Consider the following 22,793-nt stretch of genomic DNA (forward strand, 5'->3'; position numbering starts at 1 on the left):
AATCATATACTTCTCTTTTTTACTGTAAATATCCTTTAGGAATATATAATAAGATATTTAAGACTTCTGTCATGAGACGGGAATGACGGATTTCACGGATTTAACGGGGATATGAATATCTAATCATTTACTTCTCTTTTTTACTGTAAGTATCTTTAAGAATACATTATTAAAATAATATATATAACATATATATTTTCTTAATAGATACTTACAGTAAAAAAGAGAAGTAATATAATAATATATTAAGGATATTTACAGTAAAAAAGAGAAGTATATGATTAGATATTCATATCCCCGTTAAATCCGTGAAATCCGTCATTCCCGTCTCATGACAGAAGTCTTAAATATCTTATAATATATTCCTACAGGATATTTACAGTTAAAATGAGAAGTATATGATTAGATATTCATATTCCCGTTAAATCCGTGAAATCCGTCATTCCCGTTTCATGACAGAGGTTTGAATTGGTTAAAACTTGCAGTTTCAGTAAACTGACGAGGCGTTATACATTAGCACAAGCACAACCTCCCTCAGTGGACGGAAATGATGGATTTTACGGATTTGACGGGGATATGAATATCTTGAAGAATGTTGTGTTTTTCTTATGTTTAAGATTTGATCAGTTCACGGGGAATGTGATGTTTCAACTCAGATGAACTTCTACTACAGGAACGGGAATGACGGAAATTACGGATTTAACGGGCATGCGAATCGAATCTTGACTGTAAACTTTCTTACGACTAGCAACCTATCCTTTCTTAATTGGCTTTAAACTTGCCATATCAACAGCACCCAGCAAGTCTCTTGTTAACGAGTTGTAAAAATTTTACACCAGCGAGACCAGAACACTTGCTCATGACTTGATCTCTAGCGCAAATGGATACAAAACATGCAAACTCAAAAAACAACATCAATCTGGGAAAAGTCGGCAAAGGCGAGTGACGGAAAATACAGATTCAACGGAAATATCAATTGCATCGTTTTTCCACGTTAAATAAAGTTCAGTCAGATTCAGTATCTTGGCCGTTAATTTCCTTCGACTAGCAAACGGGAGTGATGGAAATTACGGATTTAACGGGCATATGAATTGCATCTTGATTTCTTACGACTAGCAGCCTATCCTTTTTAATTCGCCTTAAGTTTGCCGTATCAACACTACCCAGTGAGTCTCTTTTAAATGAGTTGCGAGGTCAAAATACGTGTTCATTATTTAATCCCTAGCGCACATGGATACTAAACATGCGAACACAAGAAACATCATCAACCTGGGAAAAGTCGGCAACATTGATTATTTTTTTCTTCAGGTTGAATCATTAACACTTTCTGTCAACTCATTGTCCACCGAGAATTTGATGCGAAAGTGCGAGATAAGATTGCGAAACATTACATACAAGTGTTCCGAAGTCAAATTAACATCAACGTCGGTCCTCTTGTTCTCCGCAGAAAAGATCAAAAGAAAATAAGGAAGAAAGCTGTGAATAGGCGAAACAGCGAGACAGAAATTATCACGACGCGTCTTTGAATCATTTTCAATATTGTTCTCGATTCTTTGGGTCCTAATGAAGCTGAAATATATCAAAGGATCCTTGTAAACACAATCAGCGTTTAGGACAAAAGTGCAACTCTCTTGAGGGGAAAACTACAACACAAGATTATCGAGGACAATTCATCAAATTTATTCATATCAGGTTTTCAAGGCTAAGATCACTATTTAAAGAGATATTTGAATTCATTTCTTTCTCTAAATCTTCCGAAGATGCGTCGGGCGAAAGCACCATGCAAGCAGTTGAACAGCGAGGCTATACGAGGAGCAACCTTATGCTACATGAGTCCTGTTCTGGCTGGACAGTGTAGCGTTATAAGTGCTAAATGTGTGTGGAACGTAAAAGAAAAAGACCTTGGACGATCATGGAACTCGATTTGCAAAAAGAGGGATATTTGCGACAAAGCGATTGCAGGTTTGTTTGCTTGAGAGAATTATTTAAGATTATTCTTGATCAATGTTACACGGTTGTGAAAATGTTTTGTTTCCTTTCAACAGCTATACCAAACACAGCGTTTTTCGTTAGTGCAATATCGACGCACGAAAAGAAGAAGGGAAGTATAAATGAAGAGAGCGAGGATAGTGAAGAAGACCAAGAACCCAGTCCAATACCCAACATGTTTTCTCAACAATGGCTCGATGGAGATCCGACTGTGATTAATAAATCGTTGTGGCCTGCGATAACGTACTGGTTGGCACTGACCACACCTAACGGCGCCCCCGCCAATCCACTGGTAGTCCATCGAGCACTGCTGGAGTGTGGAATGGGTGTAACGGCAAAACAGGTAATACCAATTTTTAAGATTTCAAGATCTAAGTTGATCGATGGTGTTATTTTTACCGCGATTTAAAAACCCATTTTCCCAGGAAATGGTACATCAAAGTCTTAATGATAAGAAAGTACATACAACTCAAGCAGTTGCATGGCCAAGATACGTTTGTCTTTTAGTACACACTTCAATACGTTTGTCTTTTAGTACACATTTAAAAAAAGTACATACAACTCAAGCAGTTGCATGGCCAAGACACGTTTGTCTTTTAGTACACACTTCCCACTAGAAATTTGTTTGTCCGTGTATGATATTCAGGTTTATATTTTTGTTACAGGTTCAGTTTCAAGATGGACAAGAATGCACTGCCATTAAGGAACTTTACAACCTCCTGAAAGACCACAAAAACCCATATATGCAAGACATCGTAACAGCTTCCTATCAGCACAGTTATCGAGAGGAAATGTCAAATCTGCTTGGAATTGACCAAATGGTCTCACAAGAGCTGGAAGAATGTGGCACCGAAAAGGTTGTGCGCGTAACATTAATAAACCCAAGTTTCCAACCATCCTTGGAGAATGCTCTGGCCAGGATGATCGAGGCAAAGTTGCATATCGACAAGTTCGGTTTCAGCGTGTCCAACGCAGGTGCGCCAGCCTTTGCATCTGATGAGAAACATCTGTCTGACAAGCTGACGATCCTCGTCAACGACATAACCATCGCCATGGAAAAGCTTGAATACGCAAGTTATCGAGGCAAAGTTTATAAGAAGAATCCGAGATCAAGATACACTTATTCGTACAAATGTGAGGCAAGAGCGTTTATTAACAGTCTCGCCACCAATGAGCAGTTCAAGTCTAGACTGATACGAGATATGAGGAAAGTTATCGACCTGCTTGCCGATCCAAACTGTGAACTCTTCCAGCCTCTGGTAATCGATTATGACCTAATAGAAGTCAACAATGGTTTTTGCTGGTCTGTAAAAAATCGTGCGTTTGTTGAAAACCCCATCGAAGTGCGGCAAATAGGAAAGCTGTCGCCTAGATGCTTTTGTGCATACGATCCCGCAACAGAAGCTGACCCGAAGTATTTTCGTGAAATCTTGGAGAACAGCTTGTCTGCAAGTGAAGTGGCAATGTTTTGTGAAGACTTCTTGAGACTTTTGAACTACAATGCGAAGAAGCACAAGGACAAAGTACCTTGTCTTGTAGGAGCTGCAAACAGTGGAAAAACGAGCCTGTTCTTCCCCATCCAAGGACTTGTGCACCACGGAAACATTGCAACGGTCACGAGGCAACGCGCATTTAACAAAGCCATGATTACCCCATTTACAGAAGTGATATTCATAGATGAAGCAGATGAGAATGTACTGGACATCTCCGACTGGAAGATCCTCACGCAGGGTGGCTACACTGCTCATGATATCAAATACCAAACAGCAAAAGCATTCATAAACAGATGTCCGATGCTGGTGACGGCACAGCGTAACCTGGACTTTGGTCCCACTCACCAGCCAGCCATGGACAGACGCCTCCGCACATATCATTTCAAGAGCCTTCCAGATCCCAAAAAGAAGGCAGCAGCTTGGCTGAGAAAGCATGCGATGGAATGCGTGGTGTGGGCTGCCAAGAAAGCAAACGATCGTGAAGGCAACACCGACAATGAAGAGGACGACACGGACAGCGATGAAGAAGGCACCTTGCAAGGCACAGAAGGCACTTTGAAGGTGGAGGAGAAGGAGGCCATCAGGTCACTGTCACTTTCAAGTCCTCTAGTGCAGGAGACTGCAGTTCTCAACACGAGTGACGAGGAAACTCTCGGAGATAGCATGGAAGAGGCTGACTCAGAGAATGACGAACTTGCTCCTATAAAAGAGTCGCTAGCAAGGTCGCATCCAGATAGTCTTAGATACCGGCAGCTAAAACACATGCTTCGCGAGGAGGAGAGAAAGCGATTTGAGTCACGTGACCGTGCCAAGAAACAACACCAGGCAAGAAAGGCTGCCCTGAGAGAGAAGGGGGTCAGCACTCAGAGTGCCGAGTTACTCTCAACAAATCCCGACTCAGCCATGCCGAGCGCAATCCAAAGGGAACTACAGAGGCACCAGGATGACCTAAGAGTACGCCAGGAGCAGGAACGACGCGAGACAGCACACAAAGCATTTGAAGGCCAATGGCTACGCAGTACAGAGAAAGAGCTACACGACTGCGTCGAGTCCATCTCAACCTGCCTCGATCCCACCATTCGAAAGTCGTTGACGGCATATCGCGAAGTCCTTGAAGACAAGTTGAGGAACCATCACCGCAACCTTGGTACACTTGGTTCCAGCGAAGCCTTGCAAGAAAGGAAACGCGTCTGTGTGTCTCTCGGTGTCCTCCAGAACAGACATCAACATCTAGTGAAGACTGTCCACGAGGCCTTGCCAACCGCACAGGAGCTTGGCGAGTCGTCGGCCTCCAAGGGAAGCCAAGAAGTTGCTTGTGCACAAGAAGGCACTGGTGGCCGTAGAGGTGATGAAGAGGTGGTGGTGGAAGACGATGACGAAGAGGACCTACAGATGTTTATCACTCCAGCACCCAGCTGGCACACAAGCCACACGGAGTTCGAGAGGACACGGAAGGAAGCCACCAGTGGTAGAAAGAGGCCACGATCACAAAGAGCGCAGTCAAAGAGATCGAAAACGCGGTCTGGCAATGCCATTACAAGGTACTTTTCCAGCCAGCAACAGCAAGCTGACGAGTGACATTCATTTTCTTTATTTCAATTTTGGGCATGTTGACTGCGAATGATTCCAGTCGGTTAATTGACCGTGAATAAAATGGCAGCAGTAATGTATGAAATGTTTGGTCTGTATTTCCATGCCAAAGGATCACCTATAGTGGAACCTCGATTTAACGATTTGCAAAGGGCCTAGGAAAATCGGTTGGTTCTATCGGGGGTTTGTTTGAAGTGAAGTGAAGACTTTGTGATAAGTAGGTTCGTTAAATCGATGTTCCACTGTAGCAGATATGCTAAACGAACGCGTCGCGGCATTTAACAAAGCGTTAAGTTTAGGCGCGTCGCCCCTAAGAAAAGTTTTTAAGTCCAGCCCTTTTCTTCAGAGAGTCCGCAGTTCTTCCCCTTTGAAACTTGAACTCAGGATCCCTCAGAATAGCAGTCCACTGTCCAAACCCGTGATTAGTTATCCCTTCCTTTAGAAAATAGTCCTCTTCTGTTGTGAATTTCAAAACATGACGAATGTTCCGCTGAGAGCGCAAGATTCGTTTAGGCGGGGCGTCATTTTGCACTGGTTCAACAGAAGGCAGGGCGTTGGAAGTTGAATCGCCGAGTCTTGCGTTGACGTCCTCGTCCACTTCTGACCCCTTAGCGCCTTGAAGTTTCTGTAGGCACTCATGACCCTTCAAAGCAACTTCGCGGGATCGTTGCTTTTGATAGTGAACTTTAGCAACGGCAGAGCTGTGTTTTTGGTCTTCCGACAAAATCCTCTGCTCTTCGCTAGTGAGCTGATTGAGGCTCTGCGTTTCAACAATTTGGCGATAACGCGTGGGATGGATGTACTTTCCAATTGCATCAAACACCAGTTTGCTCATGATCTCGCCCAATTTACCGTGCTGGCCTCCATTTCTGTTGACGAGAACGAAATCACACTTGGGTTTAAGCAAAGGTCTAACGTACGAGATGTAACCATTGAGCACTTGCATGTTTGCATCGGAAAGAATCAAAGAATCAAATCCATACTTTCCAGCAGTCTTGAACGTTTTCTGATCAATGAATCCACCCTTTTCCTTAGCTGTATCAATCATGTCCACCGTCAAATATTGATAAGTCATAGGACGTGACCCCTTTACTTTGATGAACAGATACATGGCTACGAATTTCGTGGCAAATGTCAAGTCCGAGGGGTTAACTTGAGCTGGACTCGATTTGCACATCTTCACGGTATTTTCGTAGCGCGGCAGATGGAATTTCACGACCTCCAACAACTCCTCCATTGTTGCCCAGTGGCCTCTTGCTTCCAGCGTTTCAATGTCTAAATCTTGTGTCCACTGCAATCGCATCATCTTTGCAACTGTCTTTCGCGCTCTTTTGAGATACAACTCTGTTGCAGAGAACTTTTGAAAGACTGCCTCTGATGCACCGTGAAGTTTTCTGAAGTCGATCATTTCGGAAATAGAGTCTATGTAGCCCAAACGCCCACCATGGCCGAGCTTGCATTCCTCTTGTAAGTAGTCGATAAACTTGAACAACAAATTTGGAGAACATAAACTAAAGTCCACCACGTCAAAAGTCAACTCTTCCTCGTCTTCACAACAAAATCTTAGAAACTTAAAGCATCTTGTAACTATTTGTTGCGCTGCGCGATCCTTCTTGTAACCGCCACCACTTCCAGTCAACCATTTCGTGAATACCTCGGCAATTTCACACGATAATGAAAATGAAGGAAGTAACTTTGCGGCATGCTTTGCGCTCTCGGTTGTTTGATCTTGAATTGGTTTCACCATCGGAACATTTCGCGAATCTGTGATTTCTTTCGAACTGGGCTTTTCATCAAAATAAAAGAACCAACTGTGCTTGTTATAAACATGTTTTCTGCACCCTCTTTGACTTTGAAATCCATCATGGTCGCACTCTTGTATTGGGCAGTGATACAAGCTGTCGGTTTCATCTTTTTCCAAGTGAAGCCTTTTCGGTTTGGGCGACGCTCCATCGATATCCGACCAATCGACTTTATACTTCTTGTTCATTTTGCCTTTTAAGCGCATCTAGTCAACACGATCTCGTTTAAATCTGAACCATAACCGAGGAGCCGATGACGAGCAAAGGAACTGCATATATGTTTGTATTTGCCAAAGCATGCCCTTACTTGCCCGCCCTCATTACTATTGTGCAAAATTCATGACAGTGACATGCCACCAAACTCGCCCAAGCAGGTCTGAGCGCGCCTTATTGTTTGCCTCATTCCCAAAGGCCACCTTAATTTGGGAACAAAATGGGAATGCGTAGAAAAATGGTCCAAAATCTGTTCTCAAACGACCAATTTGGGAACAATATGTTCTATTCACAGAGAGGAACTCGGAACAAAACAGTCCTAAATGACCCATTTGGGAACAATGTGTTCCATCAACAAAAAGGAACTCGGAACAAAACAGTCCTAAATGACCAATTTGGGAACAATGTGTTCCATCAACAGATAGGAACTCGAAACAAAACAGTCCTTATTTATCAATTTGGGAACAATGTGTTCCATCAACAGATAGGAACTCGGAACAAAACAGTCCTTATTTATCAATTTGGGAACAATGTGTTCCATGCACAGATAGGAACTCGGAACAAAACAGTCCTTATTTATCAATTTCGGAACAGTGTGCTCCATCAACAGATAGGAACTCGGAACAAAACAGTCCTTATTGATCAATTTGGGAACGAAGTGTTCCATTTACAGATAGGAACTCGGAACAAAACAGTCCTAAATGACCAATTTGGGAACAATGTGTTCCATCAATAGAAAGGAACTCGGAACAAAACAGTCCTTAATGACCAATTTGGGAACAATGTGTTCAATTTACAGTTAGGAACTCGGAACAAAAAAGTGTTAAATGACCAGTTTGGGAACAATGTGTTCCATTTACAGATAGGAACTCGGAACAAAACAGTCCTTATTTATCAATTTGGGAACAATGTGTTCCATGCACAGATAGGAACTCGGAACAAAGCAGTCCTAATTAATCAATTTGAGAACAATATGTTCCATTTACAATTGGAAACTCGGAACGAAATATTCCTCTTTTACACTAGAGTGAACATTTTGTTCCTACCTTGTAAAACACCTGGTCCTCTTATAGTCAATAGGAACACAAAAACGAGGAACAGTCCATACTAGAGGAACGTTCCTTTTGGAATATAGGAACAGCCAACGAAACTTAAAATCAGCGAATAAAAGAGTCAAAGACTATAGAAAAACTCCAAAAAGCGTAAGTCAAGCACTTCTGCGAAATGAAAACGGTCTTTAAAATTTGGTGAAGTCTCATTCAATCGAAGGCAGCAAAACGCGCCAGGATCAAATTTTGGGAAATGTAGAAGATCGTTTCCCAAAATTTCTGTTCCCCCTGAGTTTTCGGGCAAAATATCTCGGTGCAATGTGTTTAATCTGCTTCCAGCAGTGTATTTGGACAGAGGTGATGGCAAGCATTACGTTTAGAATGCTTCTGGTTTCCGTTGAGTTTGCTCGCTGATTTTAAAAGCATTAATTTCATAGATATCCTCGGAACTCTTAGGACGAAGAAAGGGGTCCAAAACAGTCCCCTGTTAGTTAAAAGTTCACTTTCTTTAAATCTCAGAACACCGCAAAATCCGTAAAATCCGCCGTATTTTAGAAAAAAAAAAAAAAAGATATTAGCAGGTCAACTGCAACTTCAAACTTTAAAACTTGAACGGCAAGAATTCAAATTGAACTAATTGCGACTCATTTGACTGTGAAAGGCAATGTCGAATCATAGAAAAAAACTAACTGCATATGAAATTCATATTCCCGTTAAATCCGTCATTCCCGTTAAATGACAGAAGTTTTAAATATCTTATTATATATTCCTAAAGGAATATTTACAGTAAAAAAGAGAAGTATATAATTAGATATTCATACCCCGTTAAATCCGTGAAATCCGTAGTTTCCGTCCATTAAAGGAGGTTGTGCTTGTGCTAATATATTACAACTACTCAGCTTACTGAAACTGTAAGTTTTGACCAATTTAAACTTCTGTCATGAAACGGGAATGACGGATTTCACGGATTTAACGGGGATATGAATATCTAATCATATACTTCTCTTTTTTACTGTAAATATCCTTTAGGAATATATAATAAGATATTTAAGACTTCTGTCATGAGACGGGAATGACGGATTTCACGGATTTAACGGGGATATGAATATCTAATCATTTACTTCTCTTTTTTACTGTAAGTATCTTTAAGAATACATTATTAAAATAATATATATAACATATATATTTTCTTAATAGATACTTACAGTAAAAAAGAGAAGTAATATAATAATATATTAAGGATATTTACAGTAAAAAAGAGAAGTATATGATTAGATATTCATATCCCCGTTAAATCCGTGAAATCCGTCATTCCCGTCTCATGACAGAAGTCTTAAATATCTTATAATATATTCCTACAGGATATTTACAGTTAAAATGAGAAGTATATGATTAGATATTCATATTCCCGTTAAATCCGTGAAATCCGTCATTCCCGTTTCATGACAGAGGTTTGAATTGGTTAAAACTTGCAGTTTCAGTAAACTGACGAGGCGTTATACATTAGCACAAGCACAACCTCCCTCAGTGGACGGAAATGATGGATTTTACGGATTTGACGGGGATATGAATATCTTGAAGAATGTTGTGTTTTTCTTATGTTTAAGATTTGATCAGTTCACGGGGAATGTGATGTTTCAACTCAGATGAACTTCTACTACAGGAACGGGAATGACGGAAATTACGGATTTAACGGGCATGCGAATCGAATCTTGACTGTAAACTTTCTTACGACTAGCAACCTATCCTTTCTTAATTGGCTTTAAACTTGCCATATCAACAGCACCCAGCAAGTCTCTTGTTAACGAGTTGTAAAAATTTTACACCAGCGAGACCAGAACACTTGCTCATGACTTGATCTCTAGCGCAAATGGATACAAAACATGCAAACTCAAAAAACAACATCAATCTGGGAAAAGTCGGCAAAGGCGAGTGACGGAAAATACAGATTCAACGGAAATATCAATTGCATCGTTTTTCCACGTTAAATAAAGTTCAGTCAGATTCAGTATCTTGGCCGTTAATTTCCTTCGACTAGCAAACGGGAGTGATGGAAATTACGGATTTAACGGGCATATGAATTGCATCTTGATTTCTTACGACTAGCAGCCTATCCTTTTTAATTCGCCTTAAGTTTGCCGTATCAACACTACCCAGTGAGTCTCTTTTAAATGAGTTGCGAGGTCAAAATACGTGTTCATTATTTAATCCCTAGCGCACATGGATACTAAACATGCGAACACAAGAAACATCATCAACCTGGGAAAAGTCGGCAACATTGATTATTTTTTTCTTCAGGTTGAATCATTAACACTTTCTGTCAACTCATTGTCCACCGAGAATTTGATGCGAAAGTGCGAGATAAGATTGCGAAACATTACATACAAGTGTTCCGAAGTCAAATTAACATCAACGTCGGTCCTCTTGTTCTCCGCAGAAAAGATCAAAAGAAAATAAGGAAGAAAGCTGTGAATAGGCGAAACAGCGAGACAGAAATTATCACGACGCGTCTTTGAATCATTTTCAATATTGTTCTCGATTCTTTGGGTCCTAATGAAGCTGAAATATATCAAAGGATCCTTGTAAACACAATCAGCGTTTAGGACAAAAGTGCAACTCTCTTGAGGGGAAAACTACAACACAAGATTATCGAGGACAATTCATCAAATTTATTCATATCAGGTTTTCAAGGCTAAGATCACTATTTAAAGAGATATTTGAATTCATTTCTTTCTCTAAATCTTCCGAAGATGCGTCGGGCGAAAGCACCATGCAAGCAGTTGAACAGCGAGGCTATACGAGGAGCAACCTTATGCTACATGAGTCCTGTTCTGGCTGGACAGTGTAGCGTTATAAGTGCTAAATGTGTGTGGAACGTAAAAGAAAAAGACCTTGGACGATCATGGAACTCGATTTGCAAAAAGAGGGATATTTGCGACAAAGCGATTGCAGGTTTGTTTGCTTGAGAGAATTATTTAAGATTATTCTTGATCAATGTTACACGGTTGTGAAAATGTTTTGTTTCCTTTCAACAGCTATACCAAACACAGCGTTTTTCGTTAGTGCAATATCGACGCACGAAAAGAAGAAGGGAAGTATAAATGAAGAGAGCGAGGATAGTGAAGAAGACCAAGAACCCAGTCCAATACCCAACATGTTTTCTCAACAATGGCTCGATGGAGATCCGACTGTGATTAATAAATCGTTGTGGCCTGCGATAACGTACTGGTTGGTACTGACCACACCTAACGGCGCCCCCGCCAATCCACTGGTAGTCCATCGAGCACTGCTGGAGTGTGGAATGGGTGTAACGGCAAAACAGGTAATACCAATTTTTAAGATTTCAAGATCTAAGTTGATCGATGGTGTTATTTTTACCGCGATTTAAAAACCCATTTTCCCAGGAAATGGTACATCAAAGTCTTAATGATAAGAAAGTACATACAACTCAAGCAGTTGCATGGCCAAGATACGTTTGTCTTTTAGTACACACTTCAATACGTTTGTCTTTTAGTACACATTTAAAAAAAGTACATACAACTCAAGCAGTTGCATGGCCAAGACACGTTTGTCTTTTAGTACACACTTCCCACTAGAAATTTGTTTGTCCGTGTATGATATTCAGGTTTATATTTTTGTTACAGGTTCAGTTTCAAGATGGACAAGAATGCACTGCCATTAAGGAACTTTACAACCTCCTGAAAGACCACAAAAACCCATATATGCAAGACATCGTAACAGCTTCCTATCAGCACAGTTATCGAGAGGAAATGTCAAATCTGCTTGGAATTGACCAAATGGTCTCACAAGAGCTGGAAGAATGTGGCACCGAAAAGGTTGTGCGCGTAACATTAATAAACCCAAGTTTCCAACCATCCTTGGAGAATGCTCTGGCCAGGATGATCGAGGCAAAGTTGCATATCGACAAGTTCGGTTTCAGCGTGTCCAACGCAGGTGCGCCAGCCTTTGCATCTGATGAGAAACATCTGTCTGACAAGCTGACGATCCTCGTCAACGACATAACCATCGCCATGGAAAAGCTTGAATACGCAAGTTATCGAGGCAAAGTTTATAAGAAGAATCCGAGATCAAGATACACTTATTCGTACAAATGTGAGGCAAGAGCGTTTATTAACAGTCTCGCCACCAATGAGCAGTTCAAGTCTAGACTGATACGAGATATGAGGAAAGTTATCGACCTGCTTGCCGATCCAAACTGTGAACTCTTCCAGCCTCTGGTAATCGATTATGACCTAATAGAAGTCAACAATGGTTTTTGCTGGTCTGTAAAAAATCGTGCGTTTGTTGAAAACCCCATCGAAGTGCGGCAAATAGGAAAGCTGTCGCCTAGATGCTTTTGTGCATACGATCCCGCAACAGAAGCTGACCCGAAGTATTTTCGTGAAATCTTGGAGAACAGCTTGTCTGCAAGTGAAGTGGCAATGTTTTGTGAAGACTTCTTGAGACTTTTGAACTACAATGCGAAGAAGCACAAGGACAAAGTACCTTGTCTTGTAGGAGCTGCAAACAGTGGAAAAACGAGCCTGTTCTTCCCCATCCAAGGACTTGTGCACCACGGAAACATTGCAACGGTCACGAGGCAACGCGCATTTAACAAAGCCATGATTACCCCATTTACAGAAGTGATATTCATAGATGAAGCAGATGAGAATGTACTGGACATCTCCGACTGGAAGATCCTCACGCAGGGTGGCTACACTGCTCATGATATCAAATACCAAACAGCAAAAGCATTCATAAACAGATGTCCGATGCTGGTGACGGCACAGCGTAACCTGGACTTTGGTCCCACTCACCAGCCAGCCATGGACAGACGCCTCCGCACATATCATTTCAAGAGCCTTCCAGATCCCAAAAAGAAGGCAGCAGCTTGGCTGAGAAAGCATGCGATGGAATGCGTGGTGTGGGCTGCCAAGAAAGCAAACGATCGTGAAGGCAACACCGACAATGAAGAGGACGACACGGACAGCGATGAAGAAGGCACCTTGCAAGGCACAGAAGGCACTTTGAAGGTGGAGGAGAAGGAGGCCATCAGGTCACTGTCACTTTCAAGTCCTCTAGTGCAGGAGACTGCAGTTCTCAACACGAGTGACGAGGAAACTCTCGGAGATAGCATGGAAGAGGCTGACTCAGAGAATGACGAACTTGCTCCTATAAAAGAGTCGCTAGCAAGGTCGCATCCAGATAGTCTTAGATACCGGCAGCTAAAACACATGCTTCGCGAGGAGGAGAGAAAGCGATTTGAGTCACGTGACCGTGCCAAGAAACAACACCAGGCAAGAAAGGCTGCCCTGAGAGAGAAGGGGGTCAGCACTCAGAGTGCCGAGTTACTCTCAACAAATCCCGACTCAGCCATGCCGAGCGCAATCCAAAGGGAACTACAGAGGCACCAGGATGACCTAAGAGTACGCCAGGAGCAGGAACGACGCGAGACAGCACACAAAGCATTTGAAGGCCAATGGCTACGCAGTACAGAGAAAGAGCTACACGACTGCGTCGAGTCCATCTCAACCTGCCTCGATCCCACCATTCGAAAGTCGTTGACGGCATATCGCGAAGTCCTTGAAGACAAGTTGAGGAACCATCACCGCAACCTTGGTACACTTGGTTCCAGCGAAGCCTTGCAAGAAAGGAAACGCGTCTGTGTGTCTCTCGGTCTCCTCCAGAACAGACATCAACATCTAGTGAAGACTGTCCACGAGGCCTTGCCAACCGCACAGGAGCTTGGCGAGTCGTCGGCCTCCAAGGGAAGCCAAGAAGTTGCTTGTGCACAAGAAGGCACTGGTGGCCGTAGAGGTGATGAAGAGGTGGTGGTGGAAGACGATGACGAAGAGGACCTACAGATGTTTATCACTCCAGCACCCAGCTGGCACACAAGCCACACGGAGTTCGAGAGGACACGGAAGGAAGCCACCAGTGGTAGAAAGAGGCCACGATCACAAAGAGCGCAGTCAAAGAGATCGAAAACGCGGTCTGGCAATGCCATTACAAGGTACTTTTCCAGCCAGCAACAGCAAGCTGACGAGTGACATTCATTTTCTTTATTTCAATTTTGGGCATGTTGACTGCGAATGATTCCAGTCGGTTAATTGACCGTGAATAAAATGGCAGCAGTAATGTATGAAATGTTTGGTCTGTATTTCCATGCCAAAGGATCACCTATAGTGGAACCTCGATTTAACGATTTGCAAAGGGCCTAGGAAAATCGGTTGGTTCTATCGGGGGTTTGTTTGAAGTGAAGTGAAGACTTTGTGATAAGTAGGTTCGTTAAATCGATGTTCCACTGTAGCAGATATGCTAAACGAACGCGTCGCGGCATTTAACAAAGCGTTAAGTTTAGGCGCGTCGCCCCTAAGAAAAGTTTTTAAGTCCAGCCCTTTTCTTCAGAGAGTCCGCAGTTCTTCCCCTTTGAAACTTGAACTCAGGATCCCTCAGAATAGCAGTCCACTGTCCAAACCCGTGATTAGTTATCCCTTCCTTTAGAAAATAGTCCTCTTCTGTTGTGAATTTCAAAACATGACGAATGTTCCGCTGAGAGCGCAAGATTCGTTTAGGCGGGGCGTCATTTTGCACTGGTTCAACAGAAGGCAGGGCGTTGGAAGTTGAATCGCCGAGTCTTGCGTTGACGTCCTCGTCCACTTCTGACCCCTTAGCGCCTTGAAGTTTCTGTAGGCACTCATGACCCTTCAAAGCAACTTCGCGGGATCGTTGCTTTTGATAGTGAACTTTAGCAACGGCAGAGCTGTGTTTTTGGTCTTCCGACAAAATCCTCTGCTCTTCGCTAGTGAGCTGATTGAGGCTCTGCGTTTCAACAATTTGGCGATAACGCGTGGGATGGATGTACTTTCCAATTGCATCAAACACCAGTTTGCTCATGATCTCGCCCAATTTACCGTGCTGGCCTCCATTTCTGTTGACGAGAACGAAATCACACTTGGGTTTAAGCAAAGGTCTAACGTACGAGATGTAACCATTGAGCACTTGCATGTTTGCATCGGAAAGAATCAAAGAATCAAATCCATACTTTCCAGCAGTCTTGAACGTTTTCTGATCAATGAATCCACCCTTTTCCTTAGCTGTATCAATCATGTCCACCGTCAAATATTGATAAGTCATAGGACGTGACCCCTTTACTTTGATGAACAGATACATGGCTACGAATTTCGTGGCAAATGTCAAGTCCGAGGGGTTAACTTGAGCTGGACTCGATTTGCACATCTTCACGGTATTTTCGTAGCGCGGCAGATGGAATTTCACGACCTCCAACAACTCCTCCATTGTTGCCCAGTGGCCTCTTGCTTCCAGCGTTTCAATGTCTAAATCTTGTGTCCACTGCAATCGCATCATCTTTGCAACTGTCTTTCGCGCTCTTTTGAGATACAACTCTGTTGCAGAGAACTTTTGAAAGACTGCCTCTGATGCACCGTGAAGTTTTCTGAAGTCGATCATTTCGGAAATAGAGTCTATGTAGCCCAAACGCCCACCATGGCCGAGCTTGCATTCCTCTTGTAAGTAGTCGATAAACTTGAACAACAAATTTGGAGAACATAAACTAAAGTCCACCACGTCAAAAGTCAACTCTTCCTCGTCTTCACAACAAAATCTTAGAAACTTAAAGCATCTTGTAACTATTTGTTGCGCTGCGCGATCCTTCTTGTAACCGCCACCACTTCCAGTCAACCATTTCGTGAATACCTCGGCAATTTCACACGATAATGAAAATGAAGGAAGTAACTTTGCGGCATGCTTTGCGCTCTCGGTTGTTTGATCTTGAATTGGTTTCACCTTCGGAACATTTCGCGAATCTGTGATTTCTTTCGAACTGGGCTTTTCATCAAAATAAAAGAACCAACTGTGCTTGTTATAAACATGTTTTCTGCACCCTCTTTGACTTTGAAATCCATCATGGTCGCACTCTTGTATTGGGCAGTGATACAAGCTGTCGGTTTCATCTTTTTCCAAGTGAAGCCTTTTCGGTTTGGGCGACGCTCCATCGATATCCGACCAATCGACTTTATACTTCTTGTTCATTTTGCCTTTTAAGCGCATCTAGTCAACACGATCTCGTTTAAATCTGAACCATAACCGAGGAGCCGATGACGAGCAAAGGAACTGCATATATGTTTGTATTTGCCAAAGCATGCCCTTACTTGCCCGCCCTCATTACTATTGTGCAAAATTCATGACAGTGACATGCCACCAAACTCGCCCAAGCAGGTCTGAGCGCGCCTTATTGTTTGCCTCATTCCCAAAGGCCACCTTAATTTGGGAACAAAATGGGAATGCGTAGAAAAATGGTCCAAAATCTGTTCTCAAACGACCAATTTGGGAACAATATGTTCTATTCACAGAGAGGAACTCGGAACAAAACAGTCCTAAATGACCCATTTGGGAACAATGTGTTCCATCAACAAAAAGGAACTCGGAACAAAACAGTCCTAAATGACCAATTTGGGAACAATGTGTTCCATCAACAGATAGGAACTCGAAACAAAACAGTCCTTATTTATCAATTTGGGAACAATGTGTTCCATCAACAGATAGGAACTCGGAACAAAACAGTCCTTATTTATCAATTTGGGAACAATGTGTTCCATGCACAGATAGGAACTCGGAACAAAACAGTCCTTATTTATCAATTTCGGAACAGTGTGCTCCATCAACAGATAGGAACTCGGAACAAAACAGTCCTTATTGATCAATTTGGGAACGAAGTGTTCCATTTACAGATAGGAACTCGGAACAAAACAGTCCTAAATGACCAATTTGGGAACAATGTGTTCCATCAATAGAAAGGAACTCGGAACAAAACAGTCCTTAATGACCAATTTGGGAACAATGTGTTCAATTTACAGTTAGGAACTCGGAACAAAAAAGTGTTAAATGACCAGTTTGGGAACAATGTGTTCCATTTACAGATAGGAACTCGGAACAAAACAGTCCTTATTTATCAATTTGGGAACAATGTGTTCCATGCACAGATAGGAACTCGGAACAAAGCAGTCCTAATTAATCAATTTGAGAACAATATGTTCCATTTACAATTGGAAACTCGGAACGAAATATTCCTCTTTTACACTAGAGTGAACATTTTGTTCCTACCTTGTAAAACACCTGGTCCTCTTATAGTCAATAGGAACACAAAAACGAGGAACAGTCCATACTAGAGGAACGTTCCTTTTGGAATATAGGAACAGCCAACGAAACTTAAAATCAGCGAATAAAAGAGTCAAAGACTATAGAAAAACTCCAAAAAGCGTAAGTCAAGCACTTCTGCGAAATGAAAACGGTCTTTAAAATTTGGTGAAGTCTCATTCAATCGAAGGCAGCAAAACGCGCCAGGATCAAATTTTGGGAAATGTAGAAGATCGTTTCCCAAAATTTCTGTTCCCCCTGAGTTTTCGGGCAAAATATCTCGGTGCAATGTGTTTAATCTGCTTCCAGCAGTGTATTTGGACAGAGGTGATGGCAAGCATTACGTTTAGAATGCTTCTGGTTTCCGTTGAGTTTGCTCGCTGATTTTAAAAGCATTAATTTCATAGATATCCTCGGAACTCTTAGGACGAAGAAAGGGGTCCAAAACAGTCCCCTGTTAGTTAAAAGTTCACTTTCTTTAAATCTCAGAACACCGCAAAATCCGTAAAATCCGCCGTATTTTAGAAAAAAAAAAAAAAAGATATTAGCAGGTCAACTGCAACTTCAAACTTTAAAACTTGAACGGCAAGAATTCAAATTGAACTAATTGCGACTCATTTGACTGTGAAAGGCAATGTCGAATCATAGAAAAAAACTAACTGCATATGAAATTCATATTCCCGTTAAATCCGTCATTCCCGTTTCATGACAGAGGTTTGAATTGGTTAAAACTTGCAGTTTCAGTAAACTGACGAGGCGTTATACATTAGCACAAGCACAACCTCCCTCAGTGGACGGAAATGATGGATTTTACGGATTTGACGGGGATATGAATATCTTGAAGAATGTTGTGTTTTTCTTATGTTTAAGATTTGATCAGTTCACGGGGAATGTGATGTTTCAACTCAGATGAACTTCTACTACAGGAACGGGAATGACGGAAATTACGGATTTAACGGGCATGCGAATCGAATCTTGACTGTAAACTTTCTTACGACTAGCAACCTATCCTTTCTTAATTGGCTTTAAACTTGCCATATCAACAGCACCCAGCAAGTCTCTTGTTAACGAGTTGTAAAAATTTTACACCAGCGAGACCAGAACACTTGCTCATGACTTGATCTCTAGCGCAAATGGATACAAAACATGCAAACTCAAAAAACAACATCAATCTGGGAAAAGTCGGCAAAGGCGAGTGACGGAAAATACAGATTCAACGGAAATATCAATTGCATCGTTTTTCCACGTTAAATAAAGTTCAGTCAGATTCAGTATCTTGGCCGTTAATTTCCTTCGACTAGCAAACGGGAGTGATGGAAATTACGGATTTAACGGGCATATGAATTGCATCTTGATTTCTTACGACTAGCAGCCTATCCTTTTTAATTCGCCTTAAGTTTGCCGTATCAACACTACCCAGTGAGTCTCTTTTAAATGAGTTGCGAGGTCAAAATACGTGTTCATTATTTAATCCCTAGCGCACATGGATACTAAACATGCGAACACAAGAAACATCATCAACCTGGGAAAAGTCGGCAACATTGATTATTTTTTTCTTCAGGTTGAATCATTAACACTTTCTGTCAACTCATTGTCCACCGAGAATTTGATGCGAAAGTGCGAGATAAGATTGCGAAACATTACATACAAGTGTTCCGAAGTCAAATTAACATCAACGTCGGTCCTCTTGTTCTCCGCAGAAAAGATCAAAAGAAAATAAGGAAGAAAGCTGTGAATAGGCGAAACAGCGAGACAGAAATTATCACGACGCGTCTTTGAATCATTTTCAATATTGTTCTCGATTCTTTGGGTCCTAATGAAGCTGAAATATATCAAAGGATCCTTGTAAACACAATCAGCGTTTAGGACAAAAGTGCAACTCTCTTGAGGGGAAAACTACAACACAAGATTATCGAGGACAATTCATCAAATTTATTCATATCAGGTTTTCAAGGCTAAGATCACTATTTAAAGAGATATTTGAATTCATTTCTTTCTCTAAATCTTCCGAAGATGCGTCGGGCGAAAGCACCATGCAAGCAGTTGAACAGCGAGGCTATACGAGGAGCAACCTTATGCTACATGAGTCCTGTTCTGGCTGGACAGTGTAGCGTTATAAGTGCTAAATGTGTGTGGAACGTAAAAGAAAAAGACCTTGGACGATCATGGAACTCGATTTGCAAAAAGAGGGATATTTGCGACAAAGCGATTGCAGGTTTGTTTGCTTGAGAGAATTATTTAAGATTATTCTTGATCAATGTTACACGGTTGTGAAAATGTTTTGTTTCCTTTCAACAGCTATACCAAACACAGCGTTTTTCGTTAGTGCAATATCGACGCACGAAAAGAAGAAGGGAAGTATAAATGAAGAGAGCGAGGATAGTGAAGAAGACCAAGAACCCAGTCCAATACCCAACATGTTTTCTCAACAATGGCTCGATGGAGATCCGACTGTGATTAATAAATCGTTGTGGCCTGCGATAACGTACTGGTTGGTACTGACCACACCTAACGGCGCCCCCGCCAATCCACTGGTAGTCCATCGAGCACTGCTGGAGTGTGGAATGGGTGTAACGGCAAAACAGGTAATACCAATTTTTAAGATTTCAAGATCTAAGTTGATCGATGGTGTTATTTTTACCGCGATTTAAAAACCCATTTTCCCAGGAAATGGTACATCAAAGTCTTAATGATAAGAAAGTACATACAACTCAAGCAGTTGCATGGCCAAGATACGTTTGTCTTTTAGTACACACTTCAATACGTTTGTCTTTTAGTACACATTTAAAAAAAGTACATACAACTCAAGCAGTTGCATGGCCAAGACACGTTTGTCTTTTAGTACACACTTCCCACTAGAAATTTGTTTGTCCGTGTATGATATTCAGGTTTATATTTTTGTTACAGGTTCAGTTTCAAGATGGACAAGAATGCACTGCCATTAAGGAACTTTACAACCTCCTGAAAGACCACAAAAACCCATATATGCAAGACATCGTAACAGCTTCCTATCAGCACAGTTATCGAGAGGAAATGTCAAATCTGCTTGGAATTGACCAAATGGTCTCACAAGAGCTGGAAGAATGTGGCACCGAAAAGGTTGTGCGCGTAACATTAATAAACCCAAGTTTCCAACCATCCTTGGAGAATGCTCTGGCCAGGATGATCGAGGCAAAGTTGCATATCGACAAGTTCGGTTTCAGCGTGTCCAACGCAGGTGCGCCAGCCTTTGCATCTGATGAGAAACATCTGTCTGACAAGCTGACGATCCTCGTCAACGACATAACCATCGCCATGGAAAAGCTTGAATACGCAAGTTATCGAGGCAAAGTTTATAAGAAGAATCCGAGATCAAGATACACTTATTCGTACAAATGTGAGGCAAGAGCGTTTATTAACAGTCTCGCCACCAATGAGCAGTTCAAGTCTAGACTGATACGAGATATGAGGAAAGTTATCGACCTGCTTGCCGATCCAAACTGTGAACTCTTCCAGCCTCTGGTAATCGATTATGACCTAATAGAAGTCAACAATGGTTTTTGCTGGTCTGTAAAAAATCGTGCGTTTGTTGAAAACCCCATCGAAGTGCGGCAAATAGGAAAGCTGTCGCCTAGATGCTTTTGTGCATACGATCCCGCAACAGAAGCTGACCCGAAGTATTTTCGTGAAATCTTGGAGAACAGCTTGTCTGCAAGTGAAGTGGCAATGTTTTGTGAAGACTTCTTGAGACTTTTGAACTACAATGCGAAGAAGCACAAGGACAAAGTACCTTGTCTTGTAGGAGCTGCAAACAGTGGAAAAACGAGCCTGTTCTTCCCCATCCAAGGACTTGTGCACCACGGAAACATTGCAACGGTCACGAGGCAACGCGCATTTAACAAAGCCATGATTACCCCATTTACAGAAGTGATATTCATAGATGAAGCAGATGAGAATGTACTGGACATCTCCGACTGGAAGATCCTCACGCAGGGTGGCTACACTGCTCATGATATCAAATACCAAACAGCAAAAGCATTCATAAACAGATGTCCGATGCTGGTGACGGCACAGCGTAACCTGGACTTTGGTCCCACTCACCAGCCAGCCATGGACAGACGCCTCCGCACATATCATTTCAAGAGCCTTCCAGATCCCAAAAAGAAGGCAGCAGCTTGGCTGAGAAAGCATGCGATGGAATGCGTGGTGTGGGCTGCCAAGAAAGCAAACGATCGTGAAGGCAACACCGACAATGAAGAGGACGACACGGACAGCGATGAAGAAGGCACCTTGCAAGGCACAGAAGGCACTTTGAAGGTGGAGGAGAAGGAGGCCATCAGGTCACTGTCACTTTCAAGTCCTCTAGTGCAGGAGACTGCAGTTCTCAACACGAGTGACGAGGAAACTCTCGGAGATAGCATGGAAGAGGCTGACTCAGAGAATGACGAACTTGCTCCTATAAAAGAGTCGCTAGCAAGGTCGCATCCAGATAGTCTTAGATACCGGCAGCTAAAACACATGCTTCGCGAGGAGGAGAGAAAGCGATTTGAGTCACGTGACCGTGCCAAGAAACAACACCAGGCAAGAAAGGCTGCCCTGAGAGAGAAGGGGGTCAGCACTCAGAGTGCCGAGTTACTCTCAACAAATCCCGACTCAGCCATGCCGAGCGCAATCCAAAGGGAACTACAGAGGCACCAGGATGACCTAAGAGTACGCCAGGAGCAGGAACGACGCGAGACAGCACACAAAGCATTTGAAGGCCAATGGCTACGCAGTACAGAGAAAGAGCTACACGACTGCGTCGAGTCCATCTCAACCTGCCTCGATCCCACCATTCGAAAGTCGTTGACGGCATATCGCGAAGTCCTTGAAGACAAGTTGAGGAACCATCACCGCAACCTTGGTACACTTGGTTCCAGCGAAGCCTTGCAAGAAAGGAAACGCGTCTGTGTGTCTCTCGGTCTCCTCCAGAACAGACATCAACATCTAGTGAAGACTGTCCACGAGGCCTTGCCAACCGCACAGGAGCTTGGCGAGTCGTCGGCCTCCAAGGGAAGCCAAGAAGTTGCTTGTGCACAAGAAGGCACTGGTGGCCGTAGAGGTGATGAAGAGGTGGTGGTGGAAGACGATGACGAAGAGGACCTACAGATGTTTATCACTCCAGCACCCAGCTGGCACACAAGCCACACGGAGTTCGAGAGGACACGGAAGGAAGCCACCAGTGGTAGAAAGAGGCCACGATCACAAAGAGCGCAGTCAAAGAGATCGAAAACGCGGTCTGGCAATGCCATTACAAGGTACTTTTCCAGCCAGCAACAGCAAGCTGACGAGTGACATTCATTTTCTTTATTTCAATTTTGGGCATGTTGACTGCGAATGATTCCAGTCGGTTAATTGACCGTGAATAAAATGGCAGCAGTAATGTATGAAATGTTTGGTCTGTATTTCCATGCCAAAGGATCACCTATAGTGGAACCTCGATTTAACGATTTGCAAAGGGCCTAGGAAAATCGGTTGGTTCT

The 22,793-nt window shown here is 42.5% G+C and overlaps 6 protein-coding genes across 6 annotated transcripts in view; 3 read left to right on the top strand and 3 right to left on the bottom strand.

Moving 5' to 3' along the window:
• Positions 1 to 22,793, bottom strand: part of LOC146450638 (uncharacterized) — a 60,846-nt gene that overhangs the window by 13,950 nt on the left and 24,103 nt on the right. The window lies entirely within an intron of this gene.
• Positions 1,482 to 5,060, top strand: LOC146450641 (uncharacterized). Its single transcript, XM_085100145.1, has 2 exons — positions 1,482 to 2,332; positions 2,655 to 5,060. The coding sequence occupies exons 1-2, from the start codon at positions 1,874 to 1,876 to the stop codon at positions 5,058 to 5,060; spliced, it is 2,865 nt and encodes a 954-aa protein (XP_084956271.1). The 5' UTR covers positions 1,482 to 1,873.
• LOC146450642 (uncharacterized) lies at positions 5,324 to 7,589 on the bottom strand. Its single transcript, XM_085100142.1, has one exon. It carries the CDS (start codon positions 7,078 to 7,080, stop codon positions 5,383 to 5,385), a length of 1,698 nt encoding a protein of 565 aa, XP_084956268.1. The 5' UTR covers positions 7,081 to 7,589; the 3' UTR covers positions 5,324 to 5,382.
• On the top strand, positions 7,670 to 14,189 carry LOC146450643 (uncharacterized). Its single transcript, XM_085100140.1, has 2 exons — positions 7,670 to 11,458; positions 11,781 to 14,189. The coding sequence occupies exons 1-2, from the start codon at positions 11,000 to 11,002 to the stop codon at positions 14,184 to 14,186; spliced, it is 2,865 nt and encodes a 954-aa protein (XP_084956266.1). The 5' UTR covers positions 7,670 to 10,999; the 3' UTR covers positions 14,187 to 14,189.
• Positions 14,450 to 16,718, bottom strand: LOC146450644 (uncharacterized). The gene has a single exon (XM_085100143.1). The coding sequence runs from the start codon at positions 16,204 to 16,206 to the stop codon at positions 14,509 to 14,511; it is 1,698 nt and encodes a 565-aa protein (XP_084956269.1). The 5' UTR covers positions 16,207 to 16,718; the 3' UTR covers positions 14,450 to 14,508.
• On the top strand, positions 18,030 to 22,608 carry LOC146450645 (uncharacterized). Its single transcript, XM_085100154.1, has 2 exons — positions 18,030 to 19,877; positions 20,200 to 22,608. The coding sequence occupies exons 1-2, from the start codon at positions 19,419 to 19,421 to the stop codon at positions 22,603 to 22,605; spliced, it is 2,865 nt and encodes a 954-aa protein (XP_084956280.1). The 5' UTR covers positions 18,030 to 19,418; the 3' UTR covers positions 22,606 to 22,608.

This window comes from Pavona decussata, unplaced genomic scaffold (assembly GCF_977016875.1).
Source record: "Pavona decussata unplaced genomic scaffold, jaPavDecu1.1 SCAFFOLD_437, whole genome shotgun sequence".
Classification (NCBI taxonomy): Eukaryota; Metazoa; Cnidaria; class Anthozoa; order Scleractinia; family Agariciidae; genus Pavona; species Pavona decussata.

Excerpts from the sequence above, each read along its gene's own strand:
- LOC146450645 (XM_085100154.1), top strand. The coding sequence starts at position 19,419 with ATGTGTGTGGAACGTAAAAGAAAAAGACCTTGGACGATCATGGAACTC. Across the intron at positions 19,878-20,199 it reads TGGGTGTAACGGCAAAACAG|GTTCAGTTTCAAGATGGACA; the intron begins GTAATACCAATT and ends TTTTTGTTACAG.
- LOC146450644 (XM_085100143.1), bottom strand. The coding sequence starts at position 16,206 with ATGCGCTTAAAAGGCAAAATGAACAAGAAGTATAAAGTCGATTGGTCG.
- LOC146450643 (XM_085100140.1), top strand. The coding sequence starts at position 11,000 with ATGTGTGTGGAACGTAAAAGAAAAAGACCTTGGACGATCATGGAACTC. Across the intron at positions 11,459-11,780 it reads TGGGTGTAACGGCAAAACAG|GTTCAGTTTCAAGATGGACA; the intron begins GTAATACCAATT and ends TTTTTGTTACAG.
- LOC146450641 (XM_085100145.1), top strand. The coding sequence starts at position 1,874 with ATGTGTGTGGAACGTAAAAGAAAAAGACCTTGGACGATCATGGAACTC. Across the intron at positions 2,333-2,654 it reads TGGGTGTAACGGCAAAACAG|GTTCAGTTTCAAGATGGACA; the intron begins GTAATACCAATT and ends TTTTTGTTACAG.
- LOC146450642 (XM_085100142.1), bottom strand. The coding sequence starts at position 7,080 with ATGCGCTTAAAAGGCAAAATGAACAAGAAGTATAAAGTCGATTGGTCG.